General features: G+C 48.8%; 13 protein-coding genes and 1 non-coding gene across 14 annotated transcripts; 7 read left to right on the top strand and 7 right to left on the bottom strand.

Annotated features, from left to right (window-relative positions):
- Positions 1 to 13: 13 nt before the first annotated feature.
- On the bottom strand, positions 14 to 1,651 carry TRVA0_069S00386 (HbrB domain-containing protein; the record flags this gene model as incomplete). The annotated part of the gene is made up of 1 exon (XM_076687681.1): positions 14 to 1,651. The coding sequence occupies one exon, from the start codon at positions 1,649 to 1,651 to the stop codon at positions 14 to 16; it is 1,638 nt and encodes a 545-aa protein (XP_076538086.1).
- An 875-nt stretch (positions 1,652 to 2,526) lies between these two features.
- Positions 2,527 to 5,049, top strand: LAS21 (mannose-ethanolamine phosphotransferase LAS21; the record flags this gene model as incomplete). Its single annotated transcript, XM_076687680.1, has 1 exon — positions 2,527 to 5,049. The coding sequence occupies one exon, from the start codon at positions 2,527 to 2,529 to the stop codon at positions 5,047 to 5,049; it is 2,523 nt and encodes an 840-aa protein (XP_076538085.1).
- A 126-nt stretch (positions 5,050 to 5,175) lies between these two features.
- SYO1 (Syo1p) lies at positions 5,176 to 7,110 on the bottom strand (the record flags this gene model as incomplete). The annotated part of the gene is made up of 1 exon (XM_076687679.1): positions 5,176 to 7,110. One exon carries the CDS (start codon positions 7,108 to 7,110, stop codon positions 5,176 to 5,178), a length of 1,935 nt encoding a protein of 644 aa, XP_076538084.1.
- A 173-nt stretch (positions 7,111 to 7,283) lies between these two features.
- On the top strand, positions 7,284 to 7,607 carry MRPL37 (mitochondrial 54S ribosomal protein mL54 MRPL37; the record flags this gene model as incomplete). Its single annotated transcript, XM_076687678.1, has 1 exon — positions 7,284 to 7,607. One exon carries the CDS (start codon positions 7,284 to 7,286, stop codon positions 7,605 to 7,607), a length of 324 nt encoding a protein of 107 aa, XP_076538083.1.
- A 73-nt stretch (positions 7,608 to 7,680) lies between these two features.
- On the bottom strand, positions 7,681 to 7,899 carry TRVA0_069S00298 (uncharacterized protein; the record flags this gene model as incomplete). Its single annotated transcript, XM_076687677.1, has 2 exons — positions 7,681 to 7,790; positions 7,848 to 7,899. The coding sequence occupies 2 exons, from the start codon at positions 7,897 to 7,899 to the stop codon at positions 7,681 to 7,683; spliced, it is 162 nt and encodes a 53-aa protein (XP_076538082.1).
- Positions 7,900 to 8,542: 643 nt separating this feature from the next.
- Positions 8,543 to 9,835, bottom strand: TRM11 (tRNA (guanine-N2-)-methyltransferase; the record flags this gene model as incomplete). Its single annotated transcript, XM_076687676.1, has 1 exon — positions 8,543 to 9,835. One exon carries the CDS (start codon positions 9,833 to 9,835, stop codon positions 8,543 to 8,545), a length of 1,293 nt encoding a protein of 430 aa, XP_076538081.1.
- A 927-nt stretch (positions 9,836 to 10,762) lies between these two features.
- On the top strand, positions 10,763 to 12,191 carry HRP1 (Hrp1p; the record flags this gene model as incomplete). The annotated part of the gene is made up of 2 exons (XM_076687675.1): positions 10,763 to 10,803; positions 10,871 to 12,191. 2 exons carry the CDS (start codon positions 10,763 to 10,765, stop codon positions 12,189 to 12,191), a joined length of 1,362 nt encoding a protein of 453 aa, XP_076538080.1.
- A 1,079-nt stretch (positions 12,192 to 13,270) lies between these two features.
- On the top strand, positions 13,271 to 14,464 carry ZRT3 (Zn(2+) transporter ZRT3; the record flags this gene model as incomplete). The annotated part of the gene is made up of 1 exon (XM_076687674.1): positions 13,271 to 14,464. One exon carries the CDS (start codon positions 13,271 to 13,273, stop codon positions 14,462 to 14,464), a length of 1,194 nt encoding a protein of 397 aa, XP_076538079.1.
- Positions 14,465 to 15,766: 1,302 nt separating this feature from the next.
- On the top strand, positions 15,767 to 15,876 carry tRNA-Leu(CAA). The gene is made up of 2 exons: positions 15,767 to 15,806; positions 15,832 to 15,876. It is a non-coding gene; the product is annotated as a tRNA-Leu (tRNA).
- A 417-nt stretch (positions 15,877 to 16,293) lies between these two features.
- On the bottom strand, positions 16,294 to 17,526 carry TRVA0_069S00188 (exo-beta-N-acetylmuramidase NamZ family protein; the record flags this gene model as incomplete). Its single annotated transcript, XM_076687673.1, has 1 exon — positions 16,294 to 17,526. One exon carries the CDS (start codon positions 17,524 to 17,526, stop codon positions 16,294 to 16,296), a length of 1,233 nt encoding a protein of 410 aa, XP_076538078.1.
- A 788-nt stretch (positions 17,527 to 18,314) lies between these two features.
- On the bottom strand, positions 18,315 to 19,289 carry TRVA0_069S00166 (uncharacterized protein; the record flags this gene model as incomplete). Its single annotated transcript, XM_076687672.1, has 1 exon — positions 18,315 to 19,289. One exon carries the CDS (start codon positions 19,287 to 19,289, stop codon positions 18,315 to 18,317), a length of 975 nt encoding a protein of 324 aa, XP_076538077.1.
- A 1,392-nt stretch (positions 19,290 to 20,681) lies between these two features.
- Positions 20,682 to 22,241, top strand: HXT17 (sugar porter family MFS transporter; the record flags this gene model as incomplete). Its single annotated transcript, XM_076687671.1, has 1 exon — positions 20,682 to 22,241. One exon carries the CDS (start codon positions 20,682 to 20,684, stop codon positions 22,239 to 22,241), a length of 1,560 nt encoding a protein of 519 aa, XP_076538076.1.
- A 297-nt stretch (positions 22,242 to 22,538) lies between these two features.
- Positions 22,539 to 23,546, top strand: TRVA0_069S00122 (uncharacterized protein; the record flags this gene model as incomplete). Its single annotated transcript, XM_076687670.1, has 1 exon — positions 22,539 to 23,546. The coding sequence occupies one exon, from the start codon at positions 22,539 to 22,541 to the stop codon at positions 23,544 to 23,546; it is 1,008 nt and encodes a 335-aa protein (XP_076538075.1).
- A 198-nt stretch (positions 23,547 to 23,744) lies between these two features.
- Positions 23,745 to 27,262, bottom strand: RAD5 (DNA helicase RAD5; the record flags this gene model as incomplete). The annotated part of the gene is made up of 2 exons (XM_076687669.1): positions 23,745 to 24,386; positions 24,452 to 27,262. 2 exons carry the CDS (start codon positions 27,260 to 27,262, stop codon positions 23,745 to 23,747), a joined length of 3,453 nt encoding a protein of 1,150 aa, XP_076538074.1.
- Between the last annotated feature and the right edge of the window lie 431 nt (positions 27,263 to 27,693).

Raw genomic sequence — 27,693 nt, 5'->3', positions numbered from 1 at the left:
ATAAGTTATAATGCTACTCCTTGGAGAGGACGAATCCCCGGCGGTCTTTGCCGGTTCGAGGCATGGACAGCCAATACTTTCTCAATGTTTTGACCAAATGCTCGACCATCTGCTGCTTGTCATCACCCGACTGAATCAAAGCAAGAATATTTGTGCACTGGAGGATGCGATGCACAGTCTCCGTCATGGTTGTGCCCTCAAAGTTGAGCTGCGACTGCGATATTAGATGCTCCAACCGATCAATTACCGGTATCACCATCGTGTCGCGGAACGCCATGAGTATATATCTTCGCGTATTTAGCCGTCCGTCTTTCTCTAGCAATACACTCCAGTACTCCTTGGCCTCCTGGGAGTTGAGCAGCTGGCCCGTTCCTTCGAATTCGTTCTGCAACGGTAGAAATATGGCCTCCAAGTAGGGGGTAATTTTGGTAAATAACCGCATCCATGCGTTCACGAGCTTAGAAATAAGCTTATCGTCTGACGACTTGACAAGTGTAGGGTCAATGTTTCGCATACCGTTCTGTAGAAACCCTTTAAACTCGCTGACAACGTCCTTAGCGGTACTCCCCTGTTGCATCATAAAACTGACTCTCATAAGAACCAGGTTATTTAGATCCTCTACTGGAATACGCAGCCCCTCGCCAGTAAAAAGAGGCATTACTCTCGACCGCAGCAGAGACCACGTCTCCTCCGCCAACTGCTCACGGTCCTCCTTTGTATTAATGTTCTTGACATCAATAGAAGCCATACCGGGGCTCGACGGATGGAACGAATAAATGCTGGCGTCTGAAATGAGCTTCGAGTTCGACGAACTTGACGAGAGCATGACCCCGCTGTGGGCATCCTTGCGGCTCCTAAATGAAATATGATGCTTGTGCCGGTCATCCCTTGTAGTTGCAGAACCTGGGCCCAGCACCGGCATAGTCCCTATCGATGCAATCCGTTCTAGCTCCTTCGAAGGTCGCGCTAAAGGAGACCTTTCAGACAAGGATGGTCTTCCCGGAGGCAATTGCTTCGTCTGGACTGTCAAATCAACGCCTTTCCTCTTCGAATGAGACAATCCTTGGTTTGTAGAAGAGCTCAGATGTGGCTTGGCGGTCCGTGCAAACAGCTTCGCCTTGGAAAGCGCGCTCTCTTTGGGTTTCGCCGCAAGAGCCGCAGCAGATGCGGCAACTGACGAAAACTTGTTTGAATGTGATAAATGCGAATAAAACCCGTGGTGGCTGGTGCTACTGTATCCAGTATTACTGGTACCGCCAGTGTGAGTGTGCCCAACCCCAACCCCCAGGTTATGAATATCGTCATGAGATCGCGCAGTTATCTGCACATTGTTGACCGTATTGCGGACCGCCGCAACCGCAGCCGCTTCCGAGGCCGTGTGCTGGTATTGCAGCTTGTGGGAAGAGGCATTGGACGAAACGTCACTCTCAGACCCTACTGACCCTGGCGTATTATAGATATGGCGAAGCGGCACTATCGGAGGAATCGCCGGGTTCGTGATCAGGCTAGCCGAATCGCTTGTGGCGGTTGGAGAAGAGACGTGGCTCGAATTCGAAGACGATGAAGAGTTCGTCCGCGTATGCGAAAAGGCCCGCATCCGGGTTCCTTCGAACTGTGCCGAAGCCGGAGGGTCGTCGCCATGAACGCCCATTTCGTTGGTGTACTACTGTACTGTACACTATGGCTTTGAGAGGTGTGTGGGCTTTCCAAGTCAGGGGGGAGACATTTTGGCGTATATCTCAGAACACCACTACGTGAGCCGCACAGTACGCGGCGCGTGTAATACTTCTTCGATAGCTCCGTTTTGCGGAGGTATCAATTGAAGCAGTGGAATGTATATGGGGGGGGCCAGTCCCCCCAAACCCCCCTGGGGCACCGCTTCGCGGAGAGTGAGCCCAAGGGCCCAGCAACCACTCCAGAAGATTAGGAACGGGGGGTTTGGGGGGCAGAGCCCCCCAACCACGGGAGCTCGAGGGCTGGCCCTCGTATACTCTTCATTGCTGCCTAGTGCAACCCCCTCCTCTCTGGGGCTCTGCGAAGTTATTATAGCCAAATCAATTGAAGTACAGTGGAGTGTATATGGGGGGACTGGTAAAACTTCCCCCTTCGCGGTGATTATGGGTTAATTTGATATAACTGTCTAAAATAAGCTTTATGTGTGTTTATTTGAATTATCTGATGGGATTTTTGACTGATACACCTGGATAGATGGATACCATCTAGGTACGGATGTTATGTGACGTGCTTGAATCTCCGCTTTTCTATCTATCCCGTCGCAGTCTACTCATCATCTCCGGTGTACCCAATTTCATGAGACGATCTGACAATTAGGCAAACCCAATGCTATAATAAATCATTCTTTTCATATTCCCAAAGATATAATATATAAATAGTCAGCATATAAGGTAATGGTATAGCGAATGAGATTCCCCTGACTTGATTTGGTGATCGATGCGCGCGACACACCCATACGATGATTTAATAAATGCATTACACTGTAGTCCACGTCAGTACCGCGAAATGACAATGATAAAACGATGGATTGGTGTATTCCTCGTGCTAGTCCTACAGATATGCGGATTCCTGTTGTTCGCTAGAGGGTTCTTCCCCAAAAAGCTGGTCCTGCCGGGATACAGCGAGTACTACGGTGACGGGTACCTTGGCGACGCGAGGTTTAATAAGCTTGTTTTCATGATCGTCGACGCGATGCGGAGCGACTTCATGTTCTCAAACGAGTCGAGCATGGACTACGTCCATCAATTAATCCGTCAGGGCAAGGGGATCCCCTTCACCGCCCATTCCACACCTCCAACTGTCACTTTACCTCGTATCAAGGGCCTGACGACTGGCTCGACCCCAAATTTCTTGGACGCTATTCTCAACATTGCAGAGGAGGACACTTCCTCAACTCTAGCTGACCAGGACTCCTGGCTCCAGCAGTTGAAGCGCCAGAATAAGCGCATCCACATGTTTGGAGACGACACTTGGATCAAGCTCTTCCCGGGAGTGTTTGAAAAGACAGATGGTACAGCCAGTTTCTTTGTCAGCGACTTCACTGAAGTTGACAATAACGTGACGAGGCATATTGACGAAGAATTGAGTTCCCAGGAATGGGATGTCCTGATCCTGCACTACCTGGGATTGGACCACATTGGCCATAAAGGCGGCCCGGAGAGCCCTTTTATGCCTGTAAAACAGAAGGAGATGGACTCTATTTTCCAAAAGATCCACGAATCTGTAGACGATAATACGCTGCTCGTGTTGTGTGGAGATCATGGTATGAACGAAGCCGGTAATCATGGCGGATCCTCTGCTGGAGAGACATCTCCAGGAATGGTTTTCGTATCCAACAAGTTCAACAGGCCGCAGAAAGCGCCATTAAATCCTCCTGAGCATGGGTACGAGTACTATAGACGCATCCAGCAGGCTGATTTGGTTCCCACTCTCAGCGCCCTGATGCACTTCCCGATACCAAAAAACAGTCTCGGTGTCGTAGTCAAAGAGCTCTTGGACGAACTGTGGGTCTCGGACGAAGAGAGATCTTTGGTCCTTGCACAGAATGTTGCCCAGGTAGCCAATATTCTAAAATCGTCCTTCTCGAATTTCAAGGATATTGATGCGGATGAACAAGCATTTTGCCAGTCGATGCAAGATTTTGACAGCGACAATGAACTCGAGTCACTGCGGTGCCTGTGGTGGAAATGTCAGGAAGATCCCGACGAAGAGCTTGATTTTGAATTCCTTTCTAGAGCCCAGGGCTTGCTCTCACAGGTTTCTAGCAACTACAACGAAACGGATATGCGGAATGCAATTCTCATGCTTGCAGCTGCCTCATTAATTTCGCTTTTCCAGTTCCTGTCCTTGAAGTCAACTACCAAACTGGTCAAGTTTGTTCATCTGCTGATCACAATGCTCTATTTTACTAGCATGTTTGGCAGCAGCAACGTAGAGGAAGAGCACCACTTTTGGTACTGGGGCGCCACGGGTTGGGTTGCCTGGTGCTATATCCGCGACTCGCGGCGAAAATTCAATACTGGTATCAACTGGGTCGTCTGCCTGGTGCTAGTTCGAATTATTAGGGGCTGGAACCAGACGGGACAGAAGTATGCCGGTGGCCCTGATATTGCAAAGTACCTGGAACTCGATCAAAACAGCACTGTCTTGTGGTTCTTCATTACTTTGTACTATGCTCAATTGACTGAGCGACTGTGGCGATCGTGTTTCTCGGATGTCAACTCGATGGCTGGATTTGTGTTTTCCTTCACTACTACGGTGTCATCTCTGATGTTCAAAATGCACATGGCCTACGAGGCTGGTGACGCCGTTCCATCCATTGTTGCCAAACTGGTAGAGTCCGGTGAAGATAATCCCGACATGCTTATTAGTCTCGCGAGACTGAGCTTTTTCACAATTGGGGTTGGGGCGCTATATCAGCTCTCAAAGATCATTTTCCCTCCAGAGGAAGGCAGAGACACGATTAGACCCATTACCAACTTGTCGTATATCCTCGAAGTCCTCCTGGTCAACCAAACTCGTACGCGAAATATCCTCGTGTTCCCGTTCTTCTACCTGATGCGGTATTACGTTCGAATGAATGCCCGGGAAGTGTCCACCACTGTCATTTTCCTGCTGATTCTTCAGCATGTGTCCTTCTTCGCCCTAGGTAACAGCAATTCCCTTGCTTCCATTGATCTGTCGAACGCATACAACGGCGTTCGATCGTACAACATGACCATTGTGGGCATCTTGACTTATATCAGTAATTGGGTCGGTCCGTTATACTGGTCTATCACTGGGCTGTCCATTTTACTAGAAAGCCATATTTTCAAGGTTATTCCACGGCAGAAGATTATCGTCACAAGAACGATCATTAACCAGGTATTCTTCAGCATGGCAAGCTTAGGCATCATGGGCGCTTGTCTCGTCCTAAAGCATCATCTATTTATCTGGACTGTTTTCAGCCCGAAACTGCTGTATAGTGCAGCTTGGTTGATCATCCAGCATGGTCTCGTTGATGTTATCTTGACCATTGTGTTTACCATTTTATAGAAAAACGTAATTGTAATTGTATCATAAAAAAGTGTTGCATTAGAGATTACTGGAATAACGCACATTAATGCCTTCTCTCCTTCTTCATAAAAAAGTGTTGCATTAGAATTACTGGAATAACGCACATTAATGCCTTCTCTCCTTCTTCTTGTAATCAATGAAGCGAGATAGGTTAACAAGAGCCTCATCAGCCTCCTCTCGAAGAGCCGGGAGCTTGTTCTTGTCGACCTTTTTCAGTACAGCTCGTATCTTGGAGAAGCTCTGCTGGAGAATGTTAAGCATTCCACCCTTGACGAACACCGGCTCGTCGTAGTCGTAGATGGCGTCGCCAAACACGTCGAAGATGGAGTTGAGAGCTTCAATGATAACAATTGGGTGGGACTCAGCCGGCTGAGTAATAATGGTGAGCAGGAAGTCGGCGACCTCTTTGGTTATCTCATGCCTATCAGCGCGCATGGCAATCTGAGTGAGCATACCAACTGTTCGGCTGCCATACTCGGCCACGGCATCTCTGTCAATATCCTTGTTATCACGGAACTTAACGAATAGCTGAACGATAGGCCGAATCTGCTCGACGGAGACCGGAGTATCGCCTCGGAAAGCCTGCGCAATGGCGTAAAGCACACCAACAGCACCGTTCTGAGCCTCAATGTCGCCGAGGTCATTGCCAGCCATGGGTAAAATATTGTTCCAAAGCTCTGCAGCATTAGTTTTCCACTTTGGCGCAATTGGCGGCAGGTTGTCCTGGAGAGTCCATACGATGTTGTTCAATGCAATAAAAGCTCGAGTAGAGAAAACTGGATTAGACAAGAAACTGACGATAAATGGCAGAATCTCGTCCTCCAGATAAGTAACGACTGGGTCCTGCTTCGACTCGTCGTAAGAATCCTCGTCGTACATTTCGTCTTCATCCTCTGGCTCTTCTCTCCGTTCCTCCATTGCAGCTTTTCGGGCCGCATCCTGCTGTTCCAGGAACTTCTCTGCTACCTGTTCGTCAGTGAGGTCTTCCTCCATAGAATCGTTACCAGTTGCTTCGCTACTTTCCTCGGCCTTATAGATCAATGAAGGGTCGAGAGTTACGGTCTCGGAGAGAGCGGCAAAGATTTCAAGTCCAGTCTGCACGGCATTGACGGAGTATCGGGCATGGAAGTCAAACTTGTCCTCCTCGAGCTTCTTAATTGCCGAGGCGGAATCAATCGACTTCACGGTAGAAAGCAGCTTCTGTAGTAGCTGCAATGAGATGCTGTTGTCCTTGGTCTTCTCCTTAATGCTGTGCTCGATGAAGATATTGTACATCGCGCCAATGACGTAAACGTGAGTCTCGGCTGGGAGCTGTGAATCAGCCAATTGCTCGACATTGTACTTTTCCAGCGCGGCTGTAAGGTTCGGATTACCCTCAGAGAGCGTGTAAAGAGACTCGATGGCCACATAGTAGAGCTGGGCAGTGTCGTTGATGTTCGCCTTGCAGAAGTCGATAATGAACGGAAGTAGCTCAGAAACATGCATTTTAACAGAAATCGCCTCGAAAATTTCGTCATCAAACCCAGCCATGGCACAGGCTAGCCCCAGAATGTTCTGGAGGGTCTCAAGACCAGCCTGTTTCTGTTGAGCAGTCAGTTTCTCAAACTCAGAGCCGCTCTGAATAACCTGGGTCCACTTCTGAGTCTCACCAGCAACAGTTTCCAGCACATTCTGTCGGTAAACGTACTTCGCCAGGTCGTAGCCCTGCTCAATGACCAGGTTCCGCAGCAAGCCGTAGGCATTGGCTACCGCCTGGAAATCGCTATCCTTCAAAGAGGTGCCCAAAATCTTGGCCACAAGCTTTTCCTTCAAGAACATCATTCTCAGCTGTTCGTTCTCGACCAAGGCGGAGATGGTCCCCAAAGCCATGGCACGGTCCTCTGGGTTCGCAGAGTTGAGCTTGGCGACTAGCGGAGCGATGGTCGTAGTCTGGGCATCTTTCTCGTCCACTTTCTGTGGCTTATCGGCACTTTTCCGGGCCAGGGGGTCCAAAGCCTTGCGCAGCTTCCTGCTACTTCTATCTTTTGGAGCTTTACCCATCTTTAAATGGTTTATTTTGTAAATATCGATCTCGATAAGAAATATTTTTTTATTTTGTTTTGAGATTGAAAAATTAAGTTAACTGGGGTTATCACGTCGTGGTCGACCATTTGGGACAATTTTTCAATATCCCCGTTCGAGCCCTCCATCATCGGAAAAGAGAGCTATTAGAGATGAGACTGTTACTGAGGACTTCGAGGCTGCTGGCGCGAGCCTACTCGACTGAAGCTGCAGCTGCACCAAAGAAGAAGATCAAGGTCGCGTCGATAGCACCGGCAGGGACCGTACTGAAAGGGATCAACGTCCGAAAGAACGGAGAGGATCCAGTTGCATTGCCAGAGGACCAGTACCCGGATTGGCTATGGGAGGTACTCGACGAGAATGTCAAGACACAGAAGCTGGAGGCGAATCCAGAAAAGAAGGCTGCTCTGGAGCGGCGCCAGGCTAACCGGGAGAAGATCAAGAGCAACAACTTCCTACGAAGCATGAGCAAGTAACCGCTAACGATGACTCCTGTGGTAATGAAACGACCTTTAAATTATATGTACATGTAAATATTATATTTCTCTTTCACTGCTTGTCCTGTGGGGCGTTCTCCTGTTGAGTCTGTTGGTTTCGCTTTTTTTCCTGTTCAAGGTCGTACTTCTTTTCTTGGAGGATAGGGTTGAAGAAGAGGTACCCTGTAGTTGAAAAAATTAGGGACTTTATATTCCTTTTTATGTATTCATTCTACTTACCGGACAGAATGCCCATCATGGCAGCCAGAACTGGTCCTGAAGTCGCCTTCATGGTTGATAGGTATTGGTGGGCTGAGATATGTTGGAGTTGTTACTGGGATGAATGATTGGTGCGAGCGCGACACGTTATAAAGCTGAAATTTTTCAGCATCTCACTTCTTTCTTCTTTCTATATCGCCGATTGAAATGGTAAGTGATACAATTCTTGGAATTTCTTGCCTAGCTCAGTGAGGGGTGTTTAATGATGATCAACCAGATAGGGACAACTGATTATCGTTGATGTTGCAAATTTGGAAAAGATAGTAGAAAAACCTGACAACACTTATTATTGGTATAGGCGAAGTATTGCAAATGAGTTGACTAACTGGTTTAGCTGTTCTAGTTTGAGTATTTGGTATCTGTATGTAGATGAATAAAAAAAAGAGTATAAATTGTCTATCTTTTAATTTTTTTGGCTACAACTTAACAGTAAAATCTCTCAAGGTAACGTTATCGCAACAGATCGATCATGTATCACCATTCCATTTGCTTGGTGCTGCTTGAAGCACTTTATTAAATCACCGTTTTATCGCTGTTTAGCGCATTCTATGAAATCAATGCTGGACGTAAAAGCTTCATCAATTTTGCCGGAAGATCTTTCCAGACGTATACTATACAACAGATACATAGAGCTAATTGGAAGGTAGATACAAAAGCTAATCAGTAGCTTTGAAGCCCCGGAAGTACTTGTGCCTAAACTCTTCGTCCCCTCTGTCCTTTACGGAGTAAGCAATACCTTTGCCCTCCCCAGCTCCTCGGCGCCTATAAACCAACAGCCGCCTCGACCATTTATTGAACTCTTGAACGCAGTTGTGCACCAATTCCAAATCAGGATGCTGCGGGATATCGTTTGGAACAAATTCATCGTTAGCAGTAGGCATCCAGAAGCAGAGTCGTCCTCGCGGGGTCAGATGGTCGGCTCCAAACGCAAGCAAATCGTCCAACAATGCATTGAGCTTGTATGGCTTCTTGGGAGGGATGTAACCCGGACGAAGATGCGCTGGAACGCCGTCGATTAGAACAGCCTCTTTACCCTTGAACTTTTCAGGGTCCTTCGATCCCAAAACTCGCAACCCTTCTCTAACGCCATACGGAGGGTCGCACACTATTGCGTCGAACTTAAGGCTACTTCTGAATGCATTGTGGGTGAAATCCATGGTCATGACGTCCAAAAACCGGTTCTGGAACCCATACTGCTTGAAGTTGGCCGGGATCGTAGCGTCCTTTTTGCCCTTAATCATGCGCACGTCAATGTCGGATCCCACTGTAAGCGCTCCGCAGTGTCCTGCTGCCACCAAGAAGCTTCCCGTCCCAGCGAATGGGTCATACATGAACTTTCCCGGGCTTAGTTGGGCAATGTTGCAGGTAACCGACGCCAATTCTGCATCGAATGAAGTTGTGCCAATGTACTTCCGCCGCCTTAGATCGTACTTGTCAACGAACTTGCGGTCTGTGTAGCTCAAGAGCCGTCCGAACCACATTCGCTTGGGGTGAGGAGCCTTCTCATCCCAGTCTTCTTGCACGGAAAACAGCAGTTCAGGGTTCTTCATGCGGATCTTGCCCTCGAGGGCCATGTATTTAAAGCTCTCAATGATGTCTACCTGGTCTTGCCATGGCCGTGTTCCCTGAAAGCAGTTGATCTCGAACTTGAATGTGTTTTGCTTGTACTGATCCCAGTACTCCTGGGGCTGTCTTCGCTTGACATCAGCATGCAGGGATGCCAGATCCTCTCCGTAGCCATAGAGTTCGTAAACAGCAAAGCAGAGGATGGATTTTTCGACCAGCTTGACTGCTTCTTCACAGCTCTCCAGCTTTACTACGAGAAACGGGCTTTTGGCGTCATGTCCGGACAGATCGACTTTGATGCCATGCAAATCGGCGAGCGACTCCAGTTCTGCTACGCGGAAGTTCTCGTGTGCCTGAGCTAACAATATCAGGAATTCCTTCATCTATCCAATGTCAATCTCCGATATCGTCTACTACTTCTGGTAGATATATCAAGGTTGAATATATATTTTTCACTTAACTGTACTAACTTAATTACGCGACCGATAACTTGACCATACTAAGCGATAATGCCTTCATTCGGAGCAAGTGACCAGTCTAAGGAGATAAATCCAGTTCATACCATCCACTGGGTCAAATGATCAAACAGCTTTGTTACTTGATGTGTTTAAATCTCTCCCTATCCAATATTTATCGGTATATACTATCAATTAGGTTGAATATACCGTACATATGTATATTTCACTTAACTGTACTTAATTACGCCGGGAACTTGACCATACTAATACATGTCAGCTAGCGATAAAACTGGCATTCAGAGTAAGCCATTTACGGCTATAGAGATAGATCCATGATATGCGATTCCCTCGAATCAAAACAGATAAAGAATTTTGTTACTGAATGCATTGAATCTCAATTGTTCGACTAGGTAGGTAGTATCAGCAATCGTAATTTAATTCCAACCTTCCGAAGAATCCTCGTAATTTGCTAGACTAATAGAAACAAAAATCGCCAAGCCCTCCGCGCAGCGGAGCCACGGGGGGTTTGGGGGGCTGGCCCCCCAAGCTGTCCACTATGCGCGTTCCCTCCGTGTCGTGAAAGCCGGGTAAACCACTTGGGGGGCCGGGAGGTGGCTTGCGCCCGCGGGTCTCCACCTAAAGGGGGCCGGGAGCGCCACGAAAAACCTGGCGACCTAACAACTCGTGTTTTTCTGATTTCGATCTCTCTTCGGTTTTTTTTTGGAAAACGGGTAGTTACCAGGAGAGCGAGTGACATTGGAGAGAAAAAGAGAAGAAAAAGGACTGCTAATTTAATTATAGTTAATTCAGAAAGGCTTTAGTTGCTGTGTACACGGTCTATAATTAATCACAATGTCTAATTTTGACGAGGACGACGAATTCGCAGACATCTAGTAAATATCCCCCATCCTGGTTTTAATTGTTGAGTGTGCTAATTAGTTGATTTTTCGTACTATATAGCGGAGAAGAAGAGGCTCCGAAGACCCAAGAAGCGGGCCAAGAACCGCCCAGGGAGCCCACTCCGGAACAGCCTGCTGCTACGGAGACCGCCGAGCACGAAGAAAGTAAGCCCGAGGCTCCTGAGAGCACCGTAAATGCACCAGCTGTGACCGCTGAACCCCCAGCTCCGATCCAGGAGTATGAACCCGAGCAGCCTGCCCCGATCGAGCACCGTGTAGGCGGAATCAGCACTGGCAATATATACATTCCCCCTAAGGATGAGGGCAAGATGTTCATTGGTGGGCTGAACTGGGAGACCACGGACGATTCGCTCAAGAATTACTTCAGCCAGTTTGGCGAGGTCGTTGACTGCACTGTCATGCGGGATAACGCCAGCGGGCGGTCTCGAGGGTTTGGCTTCCTGACTTTCCGGGACGCCCACTGCGTTACTGAGGTGCTCAAGAAGGAGCACTTCCTTGATGGAAAGATCATTGACCCGAAGCGGGCCATTCCGCGTGAGGAGCAGGACAAGACGGCCAAGATTTTCGTAGGTGGTGTCGGTTCTGATGTGAACGAGCACGACTTCAAGTCCTTCTTCGACCAGTACGGTACGGTCATTGACGCTCAGCTGATGATGGATAAGGACACGGGGCGACCGCGAGGCTTTGGGTTTGTCACTTTCGACTCGGATCAGGCCGTGGAGCGAATTGTGTCGGAGAAGTTCCTGATTCTCAAGAACAAGCCAATTGAGGTCAAGAGGGCCGAACCACGGTCCAAGAACGGTATGGTCGACCAGCAGTCGAGCATGAGCCACTCGCAGCAGGGCAATGCCTACGGTAGCGGCATGAACCCGGCCATGATGAGCCAGTACATGCAGCAGTGGCAGGCTTATATGGCCCAGATGCGACAGATGATGGCCATGAATCCACAGATGCAGCAGCAGCAGATGAACCCCATGATGCAGCAGATGTACCAGCAGATGCAACAGCAGCAGCAGGGTGGCCAGCAGGGCGAAGGCGAGGGTGATGAGCCGCACCACCCTGCTGAAGGCAGTTATGACGATGGTGAGCAGCAGCATTATGGTGGTGGAGATGACAGGAATCCAAACGCTTACCGGGACCGAGGATTCAGAAGCCGATACAATCGGCGGGATCGTGAGCGAAACCGAGACAGAGACGACCACAGGAGGTCGAGGTCGGGTTCGCATGGGCGACGGTCGCAGAGCCCGCCTTCTGGCGCTCCTACGGGGCCACGGTCTGGACGATCGAAGAATTCGCGAGGTGGCCGAGGCGTCTATGGCCGAAATGGCGGTGGTGGTGGCTACCATCCATACCATCGATAAATTATTATTTTATTTTTATTATATATTGCCATTTTATTATATATTCACGATACGTACACTTCAACGACGCTGGCCTTCGAATATCTAACTTCCTACCTAGGCGGGCTCAGCTGTTGCAAATTTGTAGCGCTGTTGCAATTGTTACACATTCTTGTTACGCCGTTGGGAGGTTTGTGACGCTGTAACAGCGTTTTCTCACCGCAAAGCGGTGCTCCACTGCCGGTACTACAGTACGTACATAATAACAAATACTCCAATTGATCACAGGTGAGATATAGAACTCCGCGAAGCCCCCAGGGGGGTTTGGGGGGACTGGTCCCCCCATGAACTCGATGGGCTTCGATTGACTTGGGGGCCAGCCCCAAACCCCCGTAGCTCGGCTTCGCCGAGGACACGATGAACGACGAAAGTTTTCCTTCGCCTTAGGAATCTTAATCAAGATTATTATTATTTCACCGGCAGAATCGGTAATTTGTAATGTGCCATTGGTCAAGATCGCACATAAGACTTGTACCTTGTAGGTATAATCGTGCCTCATGTGTTAAGTCAGAATGCCATCGCATATCACTTTAGTTATTGAACCCGGACGAGATAGTTTGCTCAACATAGAGCTAATAATAATTCTTATATATTGGGTGACATGCCATAAATATTACAATATTACATATTACCACTATGATATACCGTCGGATCTATGATTTGTTACGCCGTGCGGCTCAAGTTCAATATGAGACATGCTTGCGAAGACCATATGCGGGCGATCCCCGTGCCATATGCAGCCAAAAGCCAAACATATAACGATAAATCCAGCCAGCAATAGATTGTAGAATTGAAATAAATAGCGAAAGTCTTAAAGTTACTGCTATCAATAAGCCCAATACAGTCTGAAGCGAGCGGTTTAAACGGATCAGCCGGGCCGGATAGGGAAAAAAACTTTGGCGAGGCGTGGCGGGAGCAAACATCGTAGCCAGTGGTTGGGCTTAAGTTAATAATCACATACCTTGTTGGTTGAACGGTTGATCCTGGGTATAATATAGGCGTGGCGTTTTCCAGGACAGTTCAACTTTTTTTAGGAGAGAATGCTCGACTTGACTAACGACCAGCGCGGATGGGTTCTGACCCTGGCCTCGTCGCTAGCGAGCATCCTGGGCTCGTTCACCATATGTCTGGATCTTGCATGGGCAAGGCTGTTTCCACATAAGCCCCGGCTTGATCTCCAGAATAACAAGTCCTTTTTGATTGCAAGCCTGAGTCTGAGCAGCGGCATCCTGCTCTTCACTTCTATGTACAGGCTGCTCCCAGAGGCCCTGGAGTACTTTGAAGACAGCCCGGCGGTCAAGACGGATCGGATGGCTAATGCTCTGCTGCTGGGGATTTACATCCTGGGCATTATCATCTCGTCTTTGATCAATCTCATTATCCACGTGTTTACGTCGCAAAGCATTGTTCATTGCGCCCATGAGGGAGAAGAAGAGAATGACCATGAACACCATACGCATCACCATCACCATCATGCAATGACTGACCATGGGGATGAAAGTAATGCCGAAACACACGAACATTTGCTGGTGAGCGAAAGTTCGCCGCTTCTCAAGTCGCCACGAGTTAAAAGGCGAATGTCTATAATTGATCTCACAACTTCGCGGCTTGGAGGGAAGCGGTGTATTGGTCGGTGCATGGGATACAGCAGCGTAGAGGACTGTTTTAAGGACACTGGAGCGTCTCTGACGAGCGAAGATGAGGACCTCGAGGGTGCAGGAAGCGATGTTGAGCAACAGCACCACCATCACCATGTGTCGACTCAGTATTCGCACATGTTTTCAATTGGGCTTCAGACGGCGCTCGCAATTTCTGTCCACAAGATTCCCGAAGGATTCATTACCTTTGCCACATCTCATGCAAGCCCCAGGCTAGGGTTCGCAGTGTTTTCCGGTCTAGCCGTCCACAACTTTGCCGAAGGATTTACCATTGCATTCCCGCTGTATTTGGCCCTGCGAAGCAGATTTGCCTCAATTCTGACAGCAGTCGTCCTGGGAGGCTTCTCCCAGCCCATAGGCGCGTTCTTCGCGTGGTTGTATTTCAGAAACAAGGCCACCAATGAGTACAACCTGCTGTTTGGTGTGTTGATGGCAACGACGGCTGGTCTGTTGTCGATTATAGGCCTCCAGATGTACGGTGCCAGTGTCGCCTTTGGCGGAAAGCAGAGTAATACTTTAATGTTTGCCTTCTTGGGTATTACTATTATAGGCTTGTCTTCTCTTGTGGCCGAGTAGATGCTCTTGGTATCATATACGATGATGTTTTATATTTTTGGTTCTATTTGTAGTATACCAACTTTTGGAATATAGATGTTACAATTAAGTGATTGCAAATGGGATTACTGGGAGCTCTTGGTTTGTTTCAACAATTGTATAATGTACATATTTGCATCGTCTAGTGATTAGATCCCCACTTCATCTAACATGCGTTCAATATCGCTTGTGCAAGTCCAATACTGGCACTACATTGTATTGACCTTTACTGATCCATAGGCATAGGTCCAATAGTATTTCTTAGCCTTATGCGCAGATAAAGAAGGAACGGGTCTTGCTGTTGACATTTTTAACTACAACGGGTAATGGCAGTTGCCAGGTCTCAATCTGCAATTTTTGTTCAATATGAATGAAGGTTTGGTCACAGTGCTTAATTTCTAGAGCTGCATACTGCAACTCTCTCATTAGATGGCTTCCTTCAATTGGATTGCTAGCACTGGTCCTTTCTCCGGTAACTTGTGGGGGAAGTGTTATCATTGTCACATCGTCATCATTGGTGTTCCACGTGTTTTTGCTCTAGAAGAAAGGACTTTTCCCTCCTGTCATTGGTGTTGGAAGTCAAAGGGACAATGTGTATCGACATCACATGTCTCAGCTTATCATGATGAGACAGACCAGGAACCCGGAGATACTGGAGTTACTACCACGACCGTAACCATTGGTAGGTTACAGGTTCGGCACTAGACTTCCCGGAATCATCCTATCCGATCATACTCAGTCAATTGAGTGGCTCCTATAAAGAGTCACCACCCCCCATTCTCTTTTCCTTTCTTCACCGTTTCTGTGAACCTGCTGCAGTCTATCATTACTAGTCTGATACATAACTCTACTAAGAACCTTGGACATCGCTGTGCGCTCTGTCCCTGACTTACGTGTGTTATTTCTTACTACTTGGTATGCTTTATCATTATTGCTGTCCTACAGTTTGTTAACCTTTTACTTAGATATTCCTGTGTACTTGTTCGCCTGTCCAACATTGATATTGTTGTTCTTGCTAACATCTGTACTCAAGGTATTCACACCCCAACCCCCCAGGAGCCATAATAGGAATCTATTGCCTAGATCTATTTAGCCTCCAACAATTGGTTAGATGCGCTAAGGAAGCTCAATTGATGGCCCAGTATGATATCCAGTAACTTGACTGTGCCATTAGTCTCTTTTTAAAACAAAAGGAATATCACGTGATTTCAAGATCACGTGATTTTTGCTTACGTAAGCAAGATGAGGTGGTATGGTCACTGAAAAATTTTTTTCGGAATTCTTGACACTTTGGCCGAGTTGGTCTAAGGCGTTCGACTCAAGTGTAAGCTTTCGGTGCTAAAGCGCGATTTCGAATCTCGTAAGAGGCGTGGGTTCGAATCCCACAGGTGTCATTTTTTGCGCGCGCGTTTTTTAATTTGCGATGAATTAACGTTATAATTGTAACGTGATTGGAGAAATCCGAATCTCAATTGCTCGAGAAACTGTTCAATATTGAGCATCCAAATGGCTCGTTGTAGGATTTTGAGATATTTATAAGTTCGGGCTGACTGCCTTTACTCAACAGTCATCGAAAAAAGTCAATAATCACTACGTAATGAACCGTGTTCTTCTTCTCTTACGTTGTACCGGTACCATATTCAAAACTTATAGTAATTAAGAATGGATCTCTAAACGGTATATCTTATAATTTAATTGGTACTTTGCAATTGGCCAAAAGCGATTGTTCTCAGGCAAATGCAGCATTGCCCTATTGCGTAAAGCTGCAACATAACTGTTCTTTAACTACAGTAGTTATCTAGAAAGTTAATTTAATAATGAAGGTAATGCCTTCTGAGCTTCTTGAATCCATTCAATTCTGCCTGCCACCCTTCGACAATCTCATCCACAGGCTTTCCGCTGAGTACGGATTCCTTAATATACGTAGACCCTGCAAGAAGCAAAAAGTCTGAGTCAGTGAACGCGAAATCCTTTGGATAGAGCTCGTGCGCCTTGAGCATAATAGCAAGAGTAGTTCGAATCGCACTGAACTTGGTTCGATCAGTGATGTAGATCTGGATACCGACCGCAGTCTCGCCTTCAAATTTGTCGAAAGTGGGCACAAAGTAGGATTCAGCGAAAAGTACACCAGGGAGGTCCAACTTGGTCATCTCGTCAGCCATGTGATAATCCATCCAGGGAGCTCCAAGAATTTCAAAAGGATGAGTGGTGCCCCGTCCCTCGGACATAGTAGTACCCTCGAACAAACAAGTACCGACATAATTAAGAACACTATTCAATGTAGGGAGATTGACAGACGGTAGGACGTACTGCAATCCAGTGTCATGGTAGTACATGTCTCGCTTCCAGCCGTCCATCCAGACGACCTCAATATTAGCAGTCTTCCCGCCGGTCTTGTTGGGCACATATTTGTCATTAAACAGCTTCGCCAACTCACCGACAGTCATACCGTGCTGAATTGGAATCGGATATCTGCCGACAAAGGAGCTGTAGTTGGACTCGACCAGAGGTCCATCAACAGTCAATCCGTTCACTGGATTCGGCCGATCCAATACAATGAGCGTCTTGTTAGTACCAGCAATGCCTTCCATGGTATCAGACATTGTCCAGATGTAGGTGTAGTATCGGGCGCCAACATCCTGAAGGTCAAACAGAATAGTGTCCACTCCAGCAGTATCGAAGATCTCATTGATCTCTGCAGAAGTGTTCCCATAGAGGCTGTATACAGGAATTCCAGTCTTCTCGTCGTCGTAAGCGCCGTCAGACTGGCCAGCCTGTGCCGCACCTCTGAAACCCTGTTCTGGGGCGAAAATGGCCTTGAGATTAATCTTCTCCTTCAAATTGGCATGGATATAGTCAACATCGTTGGTCAAATCTGGTAAGACACCGGTCGGGTTCGAGATGATGCCAACGTTTCGGCCTTTGACGAGATCCAAGTGAGACTCCAGGAATACCAGGACCCCTGGTTTCACCTTCGGGTTTCTGGCCTCGCAAACTCCAAGTAGAAGGAAAGCTAGAACTGCTGATACTATTGATTGCAACATCTTGACTCAATTGTCGCTGTTATTCCAATCCAATCAGTAACTTGGAGGCTTTATATGGTGCCTGTAGATCAGTAGTTTGTGGAGAGTCGGCAATCTCCCCGGTTATCACCTCCGGCGATTACCCCGGTTTACGTCTAGCTTGCAGAGTTACAATGTGGGATACCTTGGTGATCGTTTTATGAAGCGATAAGAAAGAAGTATATCAAATAGAATAAAGGATTAAAGGTGTAATATCCGGTTAACTGGGGCAACACAACGCAATTGTGAACATCCAATTCCTAGAGGTGCCTATCAAAGGAGTATCTCTCACGAACGGTTAGCCATGAAAATGCGGTAATAATACTGTGCCTCCCCTGAGGATGATATCAATGTAGTAGTCTTGGCGTTCCTGCATGTAGACTAATCCTCATGCAGTCGGCTAACAAGGCTAGTTCGCGGACCCCGATTATTGAATGAGCTTGCTGTGACTTGCAAAGATACCAGATGACATTGATTTACTATCGGTAGGAAAAAGCCCAAGTTCTTGACACATAGATTAGAATAAACGAATCAGTAGGCTATGTGTTTTAAGGCATTTGGATTTTGCAGCTAGAACTCCCTAGTTCATTCTCGGTGTACACTGTACCAGGTAGTACCATAATATCACATTGAACTAACACTGCATTATAGGGCCAAATTAGTATAATAACCCAACACTTACAAAAGCTCTTGGATACATGTACCACTTAGTGTGCGTTTTCGCAAATCAACAAGGGCTATGTCAGTCTATATTCGTCCTTTATCTCAGTCTACTCCCTCTTAAATCCCTCTGGAGGACTCATCCACTCATAATCATACAAATCTCCAAACTTCTCTTCAACCTCCTTGAACATTGGTTCGTATTTGCGCAATGCTTCCTTATTCAACTGGTATCGATTCCCAACTGGCTTGGCCCCTTCAGGAGCTGCCATTAACTCAGAATACACATTAAGCAACGTGTCTAGTTCGTTCATAAAGCTAATGCCACTAATAACACACCCTCCACCATTCTTGTCGCTAAGCTCGTTCCATTTGCCAATTGTAAACCTCAGCGCAGCCTCAGGCATTGTCATACCGTATTTAGCCTGAATAAACTCAGCCGCCTCCAACACCTTCTTCCTCAACTCCTTTGGAGCTGGATGAAAGTCCGGAGCACTCTTACCGCTCAAAAGGCCCATGTTCAACGGACTAGAGGTGAGAACACATTTCACCCCGAGAAACTGCCACTGGTCCAAGTATCCAGCAAGCTGGGTATTCTGGATAGTGAAATGAGCATAGTTCTGTACCGCATCTGGCACAAATCCTAGCGTTTCTTTGATCTTCAATATGGCCCTGCTTAGAACTGATGGGTGATACCCCGAAATTCCAACGTTGTGAATTAGCCCTCTCTTTTTAAGTTCGTATAGAGTGCCAACACCTTCAAGCAGTTCCTCCTCAGAGACAAACTCAATGTCATGGCAGTACACGAGGTCAAGATATGAGGTGTTCATCCTCTTGAGAGATCGTTCTACAGAGGACTGAATCCATTCTTTGGAATAGTTGAACTTGTTCAGCGCTATTCGTCCGGCTTTGGTCATGAGAATGTAGTCTTCTCGCTTATATTTGTCCTGGAGCTTGAGAAGAGCTTCTCCAATCAGCTCCTCAGAGGGACCATAGTACGGTGAAGTGTCGATTGCGTTCATGCCGACTTCGAAGGCCTTGTCGAGGATTTCCGCTACAGGTAGTTTATAGGGGTCATCGTTCATTTGAGTATTAAATACTCCTCCTCCGATAACAATTCCAGGCAACCTCTGTGCTAGTTCTATTTTGCTCATCTTTTGAAAAGAATAATCTAGTTAACAGCAGTTTTCCACTTGGGCCTGCCTTTCGTACAGCTCATTTATCCATATTTTCCCCCACGCTGATCGGCCCATTAGGCGGGGGCCTTGCATATATATGACGCATCAACCACGGCTAAATACCCAGTACATCTTTCCAGTAGTCCACTAATACGACCAATACCCGGTATAGCAGCGGCGCTCTCTATTATCACCGCTTTGGCTTTCTAGACTCCTCCATGCGCTATCATCTGTACCAGGGGGATGGCCATATTTTGAATGCACAGCCCTAGCGAGTCTACTACGCAGGGCACGACGGTATTGAGGGTTCTATTGTACCTGATACCAGTTAGACAATTGACAGGTGTTCATCAAGTAAATCTACTGGTACAAGAGATCAACTATGATCTTGAAGTATGATTTGTGTAAAAGCATTAACATATTTGAAGAAAAAATATCTGATTTCCGCGATAAGCTCAATGCCCTTAGGCAGGGCCGAAATATAAGCATCCCAGTTTTACACCTTAAAACGAAGTACATATCTTTAGCATATATTACTAGCCCTGTAACGTACCAATCGCAATCCCTAGCTACTACGTATTTGCCGCATGCCCCCCACAAGCAAACTTGATGTCATAACCATGTATTGAAATCAACATTAAATGTCCCAGACGGCGGTTTCAATCAATTCCTAAGGTAACAGCAGAAAATTCGGGTGGAGATTGGCGAACTTTGCCGCCCACTGGGCAACTGAACATCCATGAACGGTGCCGCTGATGTACCTGACACATTCGGTTTATGGAGTGCATGCATCATGGTTCCGCGTCCAACATCCGCTTACGGGGAATAGTTGCGCCGAACAGTCAATTGCACAATACGAAGAAGTGAGAGTGATTATAGGCATTGATACTGTAACTACCGGTACTATATCCAAATAATGTACAATTAGCAGTCTCCTAACAGATTATGCTACAATACAAGTAGTAAATGTTATACAGAACAGTTGAACGACCTGTGCGGAGATTGTACACCGATCGATCTGCATTTGAGTAGCATAGCAGATCCATACGACACTGTACATTGTCTAGCCAACCTTTCGGCACTGCTGGGATTGCCAACGTAGGCTATACTGCAATACAAGGTAGTAAATGCTGTATAGTTGAACGGAGATAGCACAATGATCGATCCGCACCTGAATAATAACACAGCAGATCCATACGACACTGCGCATTGTCTAGCCAAGCTTTCGTCGCTGTGGGGATTGTCAACATAGATAAATAGTAATAGATCCTCCATTTGGGAAAAGTATCGCACAAAAACATGGGGCATCAGTGGAAGCTTTACATGTATGGCATTGCCCCGACCCTGGGCGGCTATGCGTTTGGATACGACACGGGGTCAATCAGCGGTATCCTGACCATGGATCAGTTCAACGAATACTTCAATCACCCTTCAAACGGCCTGCAAGGCGGTATCACCTCATCTATCCAGGCCGGCGCATTCGTAGGTTCGCTTCTCACTGGTCTATTTATTGCTGACCAGTTGGGCCGACGGTGGACGCTCATTATCGGCGCCTCGGTGTTCACCATTGGAATAGCCACGACATGCGGGTCAAATAACATTTATGCACTCATTGCAGGTCGAGTTATTAATGGTCTTGGCCTCGGTACTGCGGCCATGGGGGTGCCTCTCTTCCAGTCCGAGATCAGTCCACCTCAGATTCGAGGCCGCATCATCTCGTTGCAACAGTGTGTCATCAATTTCGGCATTCTCAGTTCCTTCCTCATCCAGTATGGCTGTTCCTACATCAATTCCAATGCTTCGTGGAGACTCCCACTGGGGCTCCAGCTCATCCCTACCACCCTACTAGCCATTGTCATGATATTCATGCCAGAGAGCCCTCGGTGGCTGGTCTCCAAGGGCCACCCCGAAAAGGCGCTCGAAGTGCTAGCCCGAGTCCACGCCAATGGCGACGTCACCGACTCATTTGTCATCGCCGAGTACGAGGAAATCAAGGCAACGCTCGAAATCGAGCGCCAGATGAAGAAGCCCAGTTACTTTGAAATCCTCTTCTCCAAGGAGCACGGCCGCCGAACCATCCTGGCAATGTCAGTCCAGTTCTTCCAGCAAGCAGTCGGAATCAACAGCATCATGTACTACGCACCATTCCTGTTCCAACAGGCCGGCGTAGGCTCCACTGAGGCCTCACTTCTCTCCAATGTCATTCAAGGCGTCATTCTTAACGTCGTTACCTGGCCTAACATGTACTATCTCGATACTTGGGGCCGAAGGCGCCCGCTCATCCTGGGTGCCATTAGCATGGGAGTCTGCATGCTACTCATTGGCGTTATCATGAAGACAGTGGGCCACCCTCACACCAATCCAGACACCAACAAGGTTCAGTTCGACTTCTCCAACAACCTGGCCGCGGGTAGAGCCGTAATCGCCTTCCTCTACCTCTATGTAGCCGCTTTCGCAATTAGCTGGGCCACACCAGCCTGGGTCGTGCCCGCAGAGATCCTCACCATGTCTGCACGAGCGAGAGCAAACTCCCTCTCGACAGCTACCAATTGGTTCGTGAACTTCTGGTTCGCAATGTACATTCCCACTGCGCTCGAACGCATCTCCTGGAGGCTCTACATCATGTTTGCTGGTATCTCCTTCCTAGCGGCCATTGTCTGCTTCCTATTCCAGCCCGAGACTGCCAACCGGTCCCTTGAGCAGATGAGCTTCATGTTCGAACCCGACAAATCCGTCTGGGTCTTCACCGATCGTGATCTCACCGACGTGCATCCGAGGTTTGCTACCCTCGAACAGCGTGCCCAGAAATACGAGCAGCAAAAAGAGGCCATCGAACAGATGGAAAACCCTCAAGTATAGCCCCAGCCCATTTTTAAGTAATTTCTATAGCGCTTGGAATTTCCCTTTGCCGTTTAAAGTTCGAAATGAAGCAGCCTATCCGTGGAGTAGTTTGGCACGGCTGTGCGGGACTAAGTATGCGGGACTAAGTCAATCGATGCCCCGAACTCGGATTGGCCAATTGCGTTCCCGAGACCTTGTTCTGGACAAAAGGCGGACACAACTGGCAGGCTTGCGGTTCACGCACGGTATATATAGCTGCACAACTCACCCCATTTTTGTTGCTTGTGAATACATTGGACAATTCAATTACCCGCAATGTTTAGACAGACTTTGAAGCGATCCGGTTTGGCACGACCTGCCCTGTTCCGACCAGCTCGACTGGTTGGCGGTGTGCGAATGCCAGTGCGACTCAACTCCACCCACAGTGGTGCCGGCAAGGGTGGTGACTACTCCTGGCTGATTGGTGCTGGTGTCGTCACTGCCGTTGGCACTATCGCCATTATCCGGGCCAATTCGGGCAAGAAGAGCCATGGCCACGCCGCCAAGGAGCATGCTGAGGAGGCCAAGGAGAAGGTTGAAGACGCTGCTCACGAGGTCAAGGAGGAGGCTGAGGAAAAGGCTGAGGGCGCCCGGGAGCGGGCTGAAGCCGAGCTTGCCTCCTTGCGACAGAAGGCTGAGGCCCAGTACGAGGGTGCTAAGGAGAAGTACGAGGAGGCCAAGCAGAAGTTTGAGGCCACGTACGAAAGCGCCAAGCAGAAGGCTGGCGGCGCGTACGAGAGCGCTAAGGAGAAGGCTGAGGGTGCGTACGAGAGCGCTAAGGAGAAGGTCGGTGGGGCCAAGGAGAAGGCTGAGGAGAAGGCTGAGGACGTGAAGGAGCGAGCTGATGCTGAGGTTGGTGCTGCTCGATCAAAGGCTGAGGCCCGATACGACGAGGCCAAGGGGAAGGCTGAGGCCCAATACGGCCAGGTCAAGGAGGAGGCTGAGGCCCGATACGGTGAAGCCAAGCACAAGGCCGAGGGCTACACTGAGAGGGCCAAGGAGCTTGCCGGTGGCGCTGTGGCCAAGGCTAAGGAGTTTGCCCACGAGGCCGCTGAAAAGACCCAGGAATTCCTTAGTCACACCGATGATGATGAAGACTCTGCCCCGGACCCATCCGTTGAGGCTACTGTCCCAGGTGCCATTGCCAGGAGGAACCGACGACATTCCTCTGAAGCTCCTGTTCCAGAGCCATCCGTTGACGGTTATGTTCCAGAGGCCGCCGCTGCTTACGAGGGCAAGGACCCCAAGAAGAAGGACCTCAAGGAGAAGTCCAACGACAAGTAAATATTTTTTGTTCTCACCTGTAGATTATAGCAATCAGTGCATTTTTTTAACATTGTCCATTCACTCAGTATTAGTCGGTTGTTCAATGGTTCTTTTTATGTATATTGTCCTTCATTAGCCGTTATCGTTCTTCATTAGTCGTTCTATCGTTCTTCATCCATTAGTCGGTTTTTTTCCCCTACTCAATTGTCATTTGACTTATTCAAACAACATCTTTATATCCTCTAGTCGTCGCTCTCGCTTTTCTTCCTCGGAGAGACCCAGCGTAGACCCGGCGAGAAGCTTCTTGCGCTCTTGGATCTTGAGCATGCGCTCCTCAACAGTGCCTTCAACAACGAATCGAACGACCGTCACTGGGTCCCGCTGGCCCATGCGGTGGATTCGATCAATTGCCTGAGCCTCTACCGCGGGACTCCACCACGGATCCATCAGGTACACTCTATTCGCACACACCAGGTTCAGCCCCACGCCACCTGCAGTGAGCGAGATGAGCAAGACAGAAGCTGGGGTAGATTGAAACCTATCCAAGACAGTTGCTCGCTGATGCTGAGACATTGATCCGTCGAACCGCAAGACTGTAAACTCCTCCCGCTCGAGCTCCTCTGCAATGATAGACAAAAACGTCACAAATTGCGAAAACACGACAACCCGGAACTGGGGGTCTTCCCGCCGCACTGTGTACAATTGTCGCATGAGTTCCTTAATCTTTGCGCTCTGACGTTTATACGGCCGGAGTGTCAGCTTGTTGTTCGGACGCTGAACTATGCGGTAGATCTCATCGGTAGATATATTACTCCGGCAAGTGGGGCACTTCGGAATCTCCCCGCGGTCTTTTCGATACTATTTTTTTCACATTAGTTAGCCAACCAGCAGAATTAGAAGAATTGGGGAAAGGGGGGACTCACCTCAATGTGTTGAAGAATGCAGTCCAGACACGTAACGTGCCAACAGCTGGCGACAGCCATGTTTTCAGGCTCAATTGACTCCAGGCACAGCGCACATGTCTGTTCATTGCCGGACATGATGTCCTGAGCAACCTGCGAAGGGTACTCAATTGGTGCATTGGTTGTGTCCGGGCCTCCAGTGGTGAAATTTGCTACCATCGCTTGTAAGTCATCGTCTTCAACTAGGGCACGAGTAGTTCGGTCCGAGTCCACGGTCTCCGAGGGCTCATCTGCTACCAGCTGCTTGCTATTGTCCGTATCTTTAGAGTTCTGCCGTTTTGCTTCTCGCGTCCTTGCAACCAGCCCCGGGTGGCAGCACACTTGGCGTAGCCGCATGATCTGAGCTAGCAGCGAAGTGTAAGAACGCAAGACTGCGCCAGCCTCTAAGCTCGAGTCGAACGAGCGTCTGACTCGCGTATACACGTAAGAATACAAATCACGTTCGTCTTTGGAGAGCCTTATTCGGTGAATTGAAACCGTCTTTGGAGGTAGCTCAACAAGCGGAGCTCCATTGGGTTGTTTCATGTCTTTAGTTCGCCGCAGGACAAGCGGCTCCATGACGCTTTGGACAACGTTCATGGCTTGAATGTAGCCTTTGCTTTCAAATGGCGCTGTAATGAATGCTCGCCAGAAAGAAAAGTTGTTCCATGGCTCCACGCCAAGGAACTTGATTACACTGTACAGGTCCTCGAGCTTGTTTACAATGGGCGTGCCCGTAAGCGCCCACCGCCGGGCGGCTCGAAGATCGTAACACGCTTTCGAGGTCTTTGCCGCGCGGTTTCGAATGGTGTGAGCCTCATCGAGCACGACACGGTAGAATTCGACGCCATACAGCCCAAATAAGTCGAGATTGAGGTTATCGTACCAATTCTCGTATTTAAACTTTTGCTTGTTGTCTGGAGCATTGAGGAACTCCTGCAGCGCAGCATGCTCGGAAAGGAGCGTGCCATAGCTGGTGATAACGACATTGGGCACCTGGTTTGCCGGCTGCTTGCATAGCAACGTCCGTAGATTAGCTCCCGCTGAGCTCCCGTAGTAGACCATGGCCCGCAGGGTGCCCGGCTTAGACGCTGCGTTCACTTCAGACTCCCATTGCGACAGCAGCGACATGGGCGCGACTACGAGAGTAGTATGCTTTGCATATGATGCGTCAGAAGTGCTTTTTGGCTCCCGAATTTGCTGAGGGTTATACTTGTTTGCGTGGACGAGCGCCAGCGTAGAGATTGTCTTTCCGAGGCCCATCTCATCGGCAAGAATTCCGCCCAGGACGGACTTCTTTTGCCTTGGGAAGGACAGGCTGAGCTCACCAGAGTATAGATTGACGTAGAATGTATCTTCTGGATCTTTTTCTCCGTCCCTTTCACCGCAATTCGTCGACACCTGTTCCTCCATATGCTCCTGCTGAGAGGGCCACTTGAATGCCTGCCACAACGGATGCATTGGCTCTTTTTCAGTGTCGGCCGAGGAAAGATCGCCCTCTGGGGTTTCCTTTTGAATCATCCAATTGAGTCCTTTTTTCTGGTACGATCGCAGTTCCAGCGCAAACGTGTCCGGCGGCGTGACTTCATCGAGATAATAATCTGGTGGGTTAGATCGCTTGTACAATGCATCTAGCTCGTCTTGCTGAACTACATCTGCATCCTGTGCCTGTGTCAGCGTAGACTGCTGGTGCTGCGGCGGATCGGCATAATCTGCAGGCTCAAAATCGGTCGTCGTAAGATCCAGCTTATTAAACAGCTTCACCAACCCGACCTGGCGCAGCCGCATGAGCTTCTCGGCCGGCGACTCTTTTTGGCTCTCAATGAATTGTGCTTTACTATTCGACGACCCTTTTGAAGGGAGCGCCGGCAGCGGAGGAGCAATGTCGGCAAAAAAAGCCGACTTGAGAAGGAAACAGTCAATCTGCGTGATGAAGCTGTCGCCCAATCGAAGCCTCTCGTCTGCATATATGCAGGTGGCGGTAAACTCGCACAACCCGGAGTCTAAGAGCACAGCAGCGAACCTTGCGTCCGACTCGGAGAGTCTGGCAAACTCGAGGTTGTTACTTCGCTTAGCAATTCGCACAACGTAATTATCTTTAACGGCGCTATCGGTTTGCACTCGAGTCACGGCGAGCTTCTCTCCAAACCGGACTAACCCGGTACCGGACCGAGTGGCCCACACAATGGCTTGGAATGATCCAACGTACCGCTTGACCCAATTTTTCCGCAGCGAAGCAGCAGCCACCTGTCGGTGCTCATCTGAGAGTTGTGCAGACGGCTCGTCAGATTCTACGTTTTGTTCGCCATGCTCTACGGCTGGCAGTTCGCCAGTTTCTACGTTTTGTGGGTCCTCTGCTAAATCAGGCCGCACCTCCTCAGCTGCCCGGGATATTACTGGAGGCACAGAGTCAACTGGTATGGGCGGTTCACCTCCGGGGTGGTGCGGAGCCGTGCTCCGCTGGTGAGGTGGTGGAGATGATTTTATCCGTGCAGCACCGCTAGCCTGCTGATCCAGATAGATATTAACCGCTGTCTCAATATTGCCCTTGGACCTGCTGTACAGCGATTGCCCCAGTGACTTGTCGATTTCGCCAATAACACTCTTTAGCCCCGCCAGGAACTGATCCGGAACAGCGTCCTCTACGATCCTTTGGGGGTCCTCCGGTGGGGGAGTACTATGAGCCACAGGAACGTCCTCAAAGAAACGAGCCCGTTTAACCGGAACGTCCTGTCTATAATGGTCCTTGTAGTCTCCTATGTCGTTTCCGCCATCTTCCAGCCGACGGGACATGTCACAAAGGTTTTCTTTGTAGAAATCAGCGAGGAAAAGCGCGTTTTAAATTGATTTTCTCGGCGCGTAGCGCGTCTCGCCACACGCGCGCTAAGCGCTGTAAACTGAATTAACCCACCACTAAATCATCAAAACTACTACCGCGCCCGCGCCCGCCGCTTTCTCCTTCATATACGGTGTGCTAATCCAGCTTATTAGACCAAGGGTGTTCTATTGCCAATGGTGTATGATACCCAGCTGCATTTAGCCATTGAGGGCCAGCCCCCAAACCCCCGTAGCTCGGCTCCGCCGAGGTTCTCAACTCACCTGGGGCTCTGCCCCAGCCCCCCCCCCCCCAAACTCCCCCAAGGAACCCCATCTCTACAAGCCCCCCGCGAGGCGGGGCCACGGGGGGGTTGGGGGGGTTGGCCCCCCCGGGAGGCCGCCCACCC

Source organism: Trichomonascus vanleenenianus, assembly GCF_965637985.1.
Source record: "Trichomonascus vanleenenianus strain CLIB 3782 genome assembly, contig: TRVA0_069S, whole genome shotgun sequence".
NCBI classification, from domain to species: Eukaryota; Fungi; Ascomycota; class Dipodascomycetes; order Dipodascales; family Trichomonascaceae; genus Blastobotrys; species Blastobotrys vanleenenianus.
The sequence above is the reverse complement of the archived record's forward strand: the minus strand, read 5'-3'. Positions and strand labels throughout refer to the sequence as shown.